Below are 11664 nucleotides of genomic sequence, written 5' to 3'. Positions count from 1 at the left end.
TATATAAATGAATGTGTGAATATATATATATATATCTGAAAGACATAAATGTATATGCTCATATATACATGGATATATGTACTATGTTAATAATGAAAGAATTTCACACATTAAAAAAGAGTCTTTTTTCAGATAAATATCACTGTATACCAATAGGGTTTCATGTCTGTCTCTCTGCCCCACACAGGTCCAGAGGTACCTCCTTCTGAAGTTAGTGGAGGAGGTGGAAGCCGCTCTGAACTAGTGATAACCTGGGACGTAAGTGTCTGGGTAGCCTCTCCATCAGCAGGGAGTGGCCATTGTCACAATCCTTCTAGCCTTCTGGGTGCTGGCATGCTGGTGTTGCTGATGGTGCCCATCCTAGTAGGTATGGGATGTTGCTGGTATTGGTGGTAATAATTCTGTTGGTATTGATACTGCTGTTAATTGTTCTGGTAGTAGTGCTGGTAGTGTTGGTATTGATGGCACTGATTCTAATTGTACTGGTTATACTACTGGTGCTGTTAGTATTGCTGCTAGTGGTATGGCTGCTGATGGTGCTGGTGTTACTGATTCATACTGCACTGGTGTTGGTGGTTCTCTTAGTGGTAGTGTTAGCACTGTTAGTGGTGGGGACTGGTGATGGTGCTGATAGTGGTAGTGTTTTTATGGTGGTACTAGAAATGGAGATAGTGGTAGTATTGGTCCTGGTACTGGTTCTCTTGCTGGTGGTTTTAGTGGTAGTACTACTCATGCTGATGACACAGACGGTAGGGTGATGCTGATGGTAGTGAAATGGAAGTAATGGTAGTGGTGCTGGTGTGGGTGGTACCAGTGATGCTGGTAGTTGGGCTGGTTCTAGGGCTGAGGTGTTGGTGCTTCTTTTCATGATGCCAGTGCTGCTGCTGCTGCTGACACAGCTGGCAGCACAGGTACAGTGATGGTATTGGTAGTGTTGGTGGCCCTGATGGCATTGTTGGTAATGATACTACTGCTGGTGCAGGTGCTGGGGTTTTAGTGGTTCCAATGCTGGTGGTGGTGCTGGTGGTGGTTTTTGTGTTGGTGATGGTGGTGGTGGTGTTGGTGGTGTGGTGGTGCTGCTACTGCCGCCACTCTTGATGCTACTGCTGCTGCTCATGATGATGATGATGATGATGATGATGATAATGGGTGGTGGTGGTAGTTATGGTAGTGTTATTTCTGATGCTAGTGATACTGATATTGCTTTTTATGCTTCTTCTTCTGATGATGATAGTGGTGGTGGTACTAGAGCCACTGCTGCTGCTGCTGCTGATGGTGAAGATGCTGGTGGTTTTGGTGGTAGGATGCCGATGCTGGTGCTACTGGGGCTGCTTCTGGTGATGGTGGTGGTGGTGGTTGTGGTACTGATGCTGGTGCTGGTGGTACTTGGTTCTACCACTACTGGTAGCTCTAGTAGCAAACATTTTGAATGCTTATTCTACGCCAACCACCAGTCCCATCATTTGTGTATGCTTTTCGTTTCCTCCTTGCAGCACTTATAGATGAGAACATTTAAGACACAGAGGTGATTTATTCAGGATATGTCTATGGTCCCCTGGTTGGCCAGCTTTATGATGAGAGTGAAGTTCAGGCTGTCAGTTCTGGCTGTGTCCCTAGAGCTTGCTCAGCTTCCCTGAAGACCCCACTGAAGATGTCTCATATCCCAGCAATGGTTATGTCTCTGTTTCTTTCCTGTCAATACTCTCAGCCTTTGCTTTATGTCACTCTTAGAGAAAAATATGCAATTAAAATGCTTAAATCTAGAAGGCACCAATATCGGTACTATTTGGAGATGCTGATAACAAGTCGGGATAGTGTCAATAGAATTTGTGTGTGTGGAGCCAGGGATTAAACCCAAGGGCATTCTACCTCCGATCTTTACCCCTAGCTTATTTATGTATTTGTTTGTTTGTTTGCTTATTGTTTATTTATTATTTGCTTTTGAAATAGGGTCTTGATAGATTGCTGAGAATCTCAATGTTTTGCTGAGGCTGTCCTCAAACCTGCAATCCTCCTGTTTCAACCTCCCAAGTACTGTGATTCCAGACATGCACCCACACCCGGCTCAGTGTACTTTTTCATAGGACCACATAGTGCCTTGAGTTTAGGGAGCTTTATTTACATCCTTTGTTTCTCTTTCCTTCTTTGTATTCATCAGAGTCATCATTACAAGATTTAGAAATTACAATTACAAGCATTAGGGGTTTGATCGTTTTTGTTTGGTTTATAATATCAAGTAACTTTGACTGAAAGTATTGCCATAAGAGAAACTCAGCCATGGGTCAAAAGATACTCAGATATTGAAATAATAGTGAAAAATTCTAGCTCACTATTCGGATGCCAATAGATAAGTGGTATATGTCTCTTTCCACATATCTGATGTCACTGTCCTAATCTGGTTCTTTTTTTAAAATCAACTACTTGATGCAATATAGATTATTATTTGACAACTCCTACCAAAAAAAAAAAAACCAAGTCTGATAGCTCTGATCACTTTTATCTTCTCTTTATGTATTAGGGTGACTTAACTTGTTTTTTCTTTATAGCCAGTCCCTGAAGAACTACAGAATGGTGAAGGTTTTGGGTATGTGGTTGCTTTTCGCCCTCTTGGGGTTACCAACTGGATCCAGACAGTGGTGACATCTCCTGATACCCCAAGATATGTCTTCAGAAATGAAAGCATTGTGCCATATTCACCGTATGAAGTTAAAGTGGGTGTTTATAATAACAAAGGAGAAGGACCATTTAGCCCAGTGACTACAGTATTCTCTGCAGAAGAAGGTATGGGACCTGTGGCTCTATGTCAGTTCCGACCTAAGAAGCTAAACTGTGCTCTAAGCCAATTTGGAAGTTTTTTTTTTTTTACTTAAGATAAATGTTTTTCAAGACAGAAATAGTCTAAGTTGTAGTGAGATTCCCAGTGTAGGACATAAAGATCAACCGTAATTGACTGGAATATAAGAATCAACTGATAGAGGATGTAACCCTTCGTTAAAACGATACATGAGGAACAGGTCCTGGTTCAAGCTGGTGAAGTAGTGAGTAGCGTCAGCTTATACAGTTTATATTTTTCTTAGTGTAAGAATTAAAAAAGTCTTTTAGAGATACCCTAGTTAAAAATTTTGTATTGGTTCCTGTGGCCTGAGGACAGAACAAGAGCAAAATGGACAGTGAGGACCAAGAAAATTATGACATTGAAGAGCTATCAGATATGCGTCTTTGAAGACTGTAGGTTCCAGCTGGTGTGTATATATATACATGCCTCACTCTGAACTTATTGCATTGCTCCATGGTTTTTAAAAACCTGTCCCAGCCGGGCGTGGTGGCGCACGCTTATAATCCCCGCACTTGGGAGGCTGTGACAGGAGGATCGCACAGGTTCGAAGCCAGCCTCAGCTACTCAGTGAGGCTCTCAGCAACTTAGTGAGACCCTGTTTCCAAATAAAAGTAGAAAATAGATCTGGGAGTATTGCCCAAAGGTAGAAAAGCCTCTAGGTTCCACCCCCAGAACCACAATAAATAAATAAATAAATAAATAAATACCTGTCCCAGATAATGATTCATCTAAATTTTCCCCAAGACCACTTTAGGACATACTAACAAAGCTAGGAGAACATACAAATAATAGATGACAATCATGGGATACTAGCTATATATAATATATATAATAGATTACAATCATGGGATACTAGCTATATATAATATATATAATAGATGACAATCATGGGATACTAGCTATATATAATATATATATAATAGATGTACAATCATGGGAGACTAGCTATATATAATATATATAATAGATGTATAATCATGGGATACTAGCTGTATATAATATATAATAGATGACAATCATGGGATACTAGCTATATATAATATATATAATAGATGTATAATCATGGGATACTAGCTATATATAATATATAGAATAGATGTATAATCATGGGATACTAGCTATATATAATATATATAATAGATTACAATCATGGGATACTAGCTATATATAATATATATAATAGATGTACAATCATGGGATACTAGCTATATATAATGTATATAATAGATGACAATCATGGGATACTAGCTATATATAATATATATAATAGATGACAATCATGGGATACTAGCTATATATAATGTATATAATAGATGTACAATCTTGGGATACTAGCTATATATAATACATATAATAGATGTACAATCATGGGATACTAGCTATATATAATATATATAATAGATGACAATCATGGGATAATAGCTATATATAATATATATTATAGATGACAATCATGGGATATTAGCTATCTCCTGTAGTTCTCCATAATAAAAATGGGAGGAGCTAACATAATGAATGCTAACCCCTATGGCAGGCATTACCCAATTTAAATATTCATATGTAATATGAAAGGATTGTATTATTATTATTCTCCCATTTACAAATGAGAAAATGGAAGCATAATTAAAGATATGAATACATTTTCCAAAACCCATTTAGTAAGTGGTAGAGCCAGTATTTTAACCCAGGGCATTTGGCCTAAACCATTCTGACTTCATGCAGTATAGTGTCCAATTGTCTTTTTGACCCTCCAGACCTGGTAGTAAATTGCTAGAAGTGGTCTACAGTTGTCATTTCTAAAAATAATAAGTAGACTCATTTTTTTCTTAGGAACCTTCACCCTTAATCCTGTCTTTCTATTTTCCATTGAGTTCTGAGAGGGATAAAAACAGATATAAGTTTTTGCAAAAAAAAGTGTTTTATATTTATAGCCAGACCCCATTTCCAAAAACTAACAGGAACCACGAGGGCAGTTCATGGGTCTGAGAAAGATGGCAGTTAGCCAGGGAGTTAAGGACATTGCCTCTTTGCTATCCAGGACTTGAGAGTTTGTGGCAGGAAAAAGGGACAGCCATAGCCTTTTACTTGTTTCTCTTCGCTTCTTCTGTTAGCAACAGAATAAATAAATGAATATATAAGAACTTATATATGTAGTACTGGGTATTGAACTCAGGGACATGCTACGTCCAAGTTATGCCCCCAGACCTATTTTATTTTATTTTATTTTATTTTATTTTATTTTATTTTATTTTGGAAACAGGTTCTCACTAAGTTTCAGAGGGCCTCACTATCTTGCCGAGGCTGGCTTCAGACCTGTGATCCTCCTTGTCTTAGCTTCCCAAGCACTGAGATTATAGGCATGCTCAGCTTAAAAGATAACTGCCCAAATCATTATTCTGTTTTATGTTCCTAAACAGAGCCTACAGTTGCCCCATATCAAGTCTCTGCTCACAGCCTGTCTTCCTCAGAAATTCAAGTTTCATGGAACACTATACCTTGGAAGTTGAGCAATGGACATTTACTTGGCTATGAGGTAATTTATTTTTTAAATTAACATTTGTATGTTTCCATGATTTTTTATCTCCTTTCACTTAAAATCCTTTAAAAATGGCATGAAATAAATTCTGGCTGGGCATGGTGGGACATGCTTTTTATCCCAGTTCTTGGGAGACTGAGATAGGAGGATCACACATTTGCAGCCAGCCTCAGTTACTTGGAGAGTCCCTCCAAAACTTAGTAAGACCTGGTTTCAAAATTAAATAATAAAAAATAGGTCTGTGGTGTAGCTTCAGGTAGAATGCTCCTGGGTTCAGTTCCCTGTACTGAAAAAAGGAAGGAAGGAAGAAAGGAAGGAAGGGAGGGAGGGAAGAGGGAAGGAAGGAAGGAGGAGGGAGAAGGGAAGGGAAAGGAATAGAGGGAATGAATGAATTTGGGGTTAAGCTGACATTTTCTTACCAGTACTTTATCCCAACTGATTATTATTTCATACTGAATGTAAATAGGCCACCTGATCAAAATTGTTGGAGTTAGTAAGAATGACCATGATGTAGGCTTTATGATGGTGTAAGGCTTCACCAGGACCCTAAAGGAAACATGGGTAAACATGGAATGGAAGTGTTCCACATTGAGCATGCTCTGCAGGGGAGTTAAAGCAGTAGCAATGCTTGAAAAATAAGGTCTTGTTGGACTGGAATGACTGTAGAAAGCACAGGAGGGACAGGTCACAGAGGACTTTGAGTGCTCAGCAGAGCCACTTGAACCGGACGCCATAGCTAGTAAGAACTGGCAGAGATAAGAAGAGGCAGGATAGAGTTATCAGAAGACATATGCAACATGTTTTGATGAAGACATGGTTGTGTTCTTAGAAAACCTCCTTCACATGTGTGACTCTTGATTCAATGGCTGGCTTATATGAGCATATTTGCATCACACAGCCATATCCCTTTCCACTGGCCAGCACAGTCTCTAATGAGTGTACCAGGGTGCCCACATCAGCCAAAGTAAGTGGACCTTGCACAGTGAACTGAGCCAAAACAGATTCTTTTTTGAGATTGTGTGTGTGTGTGTGTGTGTGTGTGTGTGTGTGTGTGTGTGTGTAGCACTGGGGATTGAACTCAGGGGCATTCTACCTCCAAGCTACACCTCCAGCCCTATTTTATATTTATTTTGCATCAGAGTCTCACTAGGTTGATGAATCTTACTACTTGCTCTGATTGTTCTCTAACCTGCAATCTTCCTGTCTCAGCCTCCCAAGTGCTGAGATTACAGGCATGTGACACCATGTCCAGCTCGTGTTTGAGATATTAAGAAAGCAGTAGAGAGATGATAGTATGTAAATATAGTGTGATCATATGTCAAATTTATAGCCTCAGTTCACCACCATCCTCCTCCTCCTCCTCCTCCTCCTCCTCCTCCTCCTCCTCCTCCTCCTCCTCTTCCTCCTCCTCCTCCTTCTTCTTCTGATACTGAGGATTGAACTCAGTGGCTTTCTACCTCTGAGCTATACTCCCAGCACTATTTTAATTTTATTTTGAAATTCAGTCTCACTTTGTTGCAGAAGGCCTTACTAAGTTGCTGAGATTGGCTCAACATCTGCTATCCACCTGTCCTAGCCCCTCAAGAACTGGGATTACAGTCATGTGTCACCACATCTGGCTGTTCACCTCTTGAGATAAGGCCTTGGGCAGATGGGAAGAAGCTGGTGTGCAGAGATTAAATGAAGCAGATATGTTCCCATTGCTATGAACAAAGGAAGCTAGGGCCATAGGCCCTTAGAGCATAATTGAATAGTTCTTTGACAATTGTCCAATGCTCAGGTGGCCAGGGTTTTGTATGTTTTTTCATAACATTACTTTTTCCTTCTTGATTGTAAATTCTCGACTCTAAGAGCTTTGAGAAAGTTTCTGTTGCTTGTAATGATACAAGCATTAATTTGAATAAATATGAACGAATGAAGTAGAGAAGGTCAGGTACCAGAGCCCTGGTGCTCCGCATATAGACCATGTGGCCCTCACTTCAGAATTACCTAAATTTATTGCTAAAAATGAGCCTCCAAGCCAGGTGTGGTGGTGCACACCTGTCACCCCAGTGCTTGAGGGGATGAGATAGGAAGATCCCAGGTTCAAAGCCAGGCATAGCTATTTAGCAAGGCTCTCAGCATCTTAATGAGACCCTGTTTTAAAATACAAACTAAAATAGGGCTCATGTAGAATGCCCCTGCATTCTATCCACAGTGCCAAATAAAAATAAAATAAAAGGTGAGCTCCTACAACATTCCTTGAACAGACTGAAGGCAAATATCTACACCGTCTTGGTAACGAACATGTTTGATAAGTATCTCTAAGGAAACATCTTCCCATTATACATTTAAGAGATACATGAAGACATGTATACATGAAATACATGAAGAGAAATAAATGTGAGAATATATATAAGTAAGCTTATGGACTTAAAAACATCCTAAGAGTGTTAACAGTTATTTGATCATTGGGTAGCATGGGGGATTTAGATGATGATTGTTCAGTAAACAAATTTAAGTTGATAAGGAGTCATTCAGATATGGATATTCTATATAAAAATAGAATGACACCACTCTTGGTCATGCCAGGCAAGAGTGACTTATAAAATCAAATAATCATATATACATGCCCCTGTTTATACCGGCACAGCACAACTTACAGTAGACATATTAAGGACTCTGCCTAGGTGTCCATCAACACATGAACAGATTGCAGAAGTATGGAGAATGCACAGAATGGAATTCTACTCAAAAGTATGTCATTTACAGGAAAATGGATGGACCTGGGAAACTTTATATTAAGTGGGATTAGCCAGTCGCAGAAAGTGCAGGGTCATGTGTTTTTTCTCTCATATGTGGAATCTAGGTAGTAATTGGGATATCAGAGGGTCTTCAAATAATGGAGGAGAAGCCACAGTGGAGCCAGGAGGTGGTTTACGGGAAGGGGGTGGGGGAGGAGGGAGGATGAATGAAGGAAATACTTCCATGGATATTATTTAAATGTGTAAGAGTACTAATGCCAGTCTCAAACCCCTGTATTGGGAGGGAGGAGTGGAAAGGGAGCTGAGAGGAAGCTCACCAAGGGCTATGTGAAAGGATGTCACTATCATAATGAATTACATTTTGGTGTGAGGCTACAGTGCACCACTAAACATATCATTCAAAAACCAGCCAGGTTTGGTGATACACACCTGTAATCCCAGTATCTGGGAGGCTGGGACAGGAGGATCCTGGGTCAGCAACTCAGTGAGACTCTCAACAACTTAGCATGAATCTGTTTCAAAGTAAAAAAAAAAAAAAGGAAAATGGCTGGGGATGTAGTTCACAGGTAGAATGCCCCTGGGTTCACTCTCTAGTACCAAAAATAAATAAATAAATGAAGAACCCTGGTGGAGCTTTCGTTGTTCTTAGTTCAGACCATACTCCTAGAAATAGACAACCCTCATTCAAGTCTACTAGGTTAGAACAACCAGCACCACGAGGAGCGGAACTCTGCTTGTTTGTTGAGTGATATTTTCCTGGTGCCCAGGGTAATATCTGGCATATGGGTGGTATGTGCCAGCTGTGTGTTGATTGAATAAATGCAGTTTGGGCTTTTCTGGCTCCCCGCTGCATGTCCTTGAGCAAGTTACTAAAGCTCTCCTAGGCTCAGTTAAAATAGAATAATGGGAGTCCATAACTCACAGCATCATTTGCGAATTGAACGAGATAAAGCAACCACTGGCAAAATGGTCCAAAGAGACCTGCGGCTTCTGCCTCTCTCTGCTCAGATACTGGGCTTAAGAGTGCGATTTGATTGAAAGAAAAAGAAAAGAAAGAAGGAAAGAAAACAAGGAAACAAGTAAAGAAACAAAGTAAAGAAATATAGGAACACTTAGCACCATCTCATTGCATGGTCCCAGGGGTTATACTTCCTATTACCAGAAAAACAATGAGAAAGTGGGGCTTTCCTTGATATGAATGAATTGTGGATTAAAATGCATTGCATCTTGTCTGTTTGTGCAAGGTAGCAAACAAAATGTCCTAATGTAGCATAAATACTGTATTTTTTTTAAAAAAAATCAGTGATAGAAAACATCTTTTCCATCTTAGCTTCTTTTCTTTCTCCTCATATGTACTACTTGGGGAAATCTTAAATAATTTATGTAATTCTACCTGGTTAGAAAAAATTGTCGTTTTTCAGTTTCAGTAATGATTTAAAAATTTGTTTCAGTATGGTTTAAAAATTAACCAAGAAAAATATAAATGACTTAGCAGAGTATTTAATTATCAGTCACGTGGCTAACTTTCTGGGTTGCTATTTCCCCAATTTGGCTTCAAAATTGTTAATAGTGCCTGCCCTTCTCTCATCTTGCTGAGAGTTGAACATGTGCCACACGGCATGCTGAGCGCACATCATCATTAGCATCTAGACTAATTTTCTTTCTGATTTGACCAAGCAGTAGCTGAGGAGCTCATTTCCCTGGGCTCCAATTTATTTCATCTGCAGTGCCGTTAAACTTCAGCTCAGATATTTTCTGGAGCCCATTAGAATAGAAACAAGAGAGGTTAGCATGATGAAGAGGTACCAGATCCTTAGGTTCACAGAGAGTGGGTGCCCAAGGATAAAGCTGTAAAGTCCATGCGTGGTATATCCGATGGTCTTGGAAGTCATGCGTTTTAGAAGGGGAAAAAAAAAAAGCTCTAATTAAAAATAATCTATTACACGTTTTTTGTTTGTTTGTTAAGAAAAAGAAGACTCAGACTCCAAACAAAAAGAAAGGAGATGGAATTGCTAATTAACCCTGGTTTGACCAATTTATAGTACAGACAGGACATGTTAATAAAAATTAGGTTAATAAAAATTAAAAGTTAAGAAAAATAAACTTAACTTCCAAAGTTGGAAGAACACCTTTGATAAGTGACTGAACCAAGTCCACACTTGCAAAATAATAGAGTCCGCATATTTGGGAAGAGAACCCCATAGGCTTATTTTTAAAGTTTGGCAGAAGAACATAAGTAATATAACAGAATGTCAAACTAAAGCTGCCGTGATTCCTTCTTCCAGCCTCCTGTTCTGAACAGCTGTACGCAATGTGTTTAGTTCCTAACATTTTAATTATGAGGGGAAAAGATCTTAAATATTTGAGTGCCTTTTTCTTTCTTTTTCTTTTGAGGATATGAAAATTCCACCTGCAGAAAAAAACATATGCCATAAGTCTCATTCCCTGCTATGGGCAACAAATTCCCTGCAGACCAGTGTGAATTGAATGTACACAGGAAAGTTGGATCCACGTGATTGCGACATATTTATATAAGCACAATGCGAGCGAAAGGCATTCCAGTGAAAGCAAGGCAGGCTCTTGGAGTGATTGGAGGGCCGGTTGTGCTGGAGGGAGTAGTTTCATGACTTTGCAGATGAGCAAAGCACAGGGGCCTCCCCTGTATATGCAGTGTCTCTCTCAGCATGGAGCTCTGGTGATAACCATCCCTGACTTAGAATGCCCCTGGGTTCAATCCCCAGTCACACACACACACACACACACACACACACACACACACACGTGCGCAAAAGAACCTTTGAATACATTTTTTTCTTGGCTTTTGTTTACTGAAATGTGTCCAGTCTAACAGCTAGCCTAAAATATTCATCTCCCTGGAAATCTGTAAGTAGACACATAATTATTGTAGTCCATTAAAGCAGTATTTCAAATTTAACACCTGTTTCCTTAAGGGCTAAAAAAAAAGTGCCATTTTTTCAATACATTATTTTTATAAATTGCATTTCATCTTATGTTTAAATTAAGTGAAGTATCTAATACAGTGATATTAAGGACTCCTTACAGCAGGAACATTAGTTTTTTGGGATCAGATTAGTCACAAAAATAGAGATAACACTTTTAATCCTGACATTATTCAAGGTGGTTTCTGTTTACTTACCCAGATAAAAATATATTGACTTGTGAAATGGTTTTATGAGTCCAATAGAAAAAAATATTGTATTAACTCATCAGGAAATTGAATTACCAGAGTCCCATAGATGCGTAGCATGCGAGGGTATAAATAATGGGCTTGGGTATTCTACCTCTGTGGTAGGGAGGAGGGAGGCATTTTTAAGCTGTTTGAGGTTTCAGTTGTTTGTATAAGTCATTAAACAATGCAACAATATTGAATGCTTAGTATAGTAATCCTCTCCCATCCATGGGAAATATGGTCTAAGACCCCAAGACCTTCTCACATCCAGCAGATGCCTGAAACCATTTGATAATGAAATTTATAAATTATGAATAATTGTTAATAATAAAATGAGTATAACAATATTCTATAATAA

The 11664-nt window shown here is 39.1% G+C and overlaps 1 protein-coding gene across 1 annotated transcript in view; it reads left to right on the top strand.

The window, feature by feature from the left end:
- CNTN3 (contactin 3) overlaps positions 1-11664 on the top strand; it is a gene marked incomplete at both ends in the record, with an annotated part of 208780 nt that overhangs the window by 180041 nt on the left and 17075 nt on the right. The window contains 3 exons of the mRNA XM_080718026.1: positions 188-258; positions 2547-2781; positions 5254-5369. Of these exons, the coding sequence (XP_080574152.1) occupies positions 188-258; positions 2547-2781; positions 5254-5369 (422 nt within the window). The remainder of the gene's footprint in view (positions 1-187; positions 259-2546; positions 2782-5253; positions 5370-11664) is intronic.

This window comes from Muscardinus avellanarius (assembly GCF_963383645.1).
Source record: "Muscardinus avellanarius genome assembly, chromosome: 22".
Lineage (NCBI taxonomy): Eukaryota > Metazoa > Chordata > Mammalia > Rodentia > Gliridae > Muscardinus > Muscardinus avellanarius.
The sequence above is the reverse complement of the archived record's forward strand: the minus strand, read 5'-3'. Positions and strand labels throughout refer to the sequence as shown.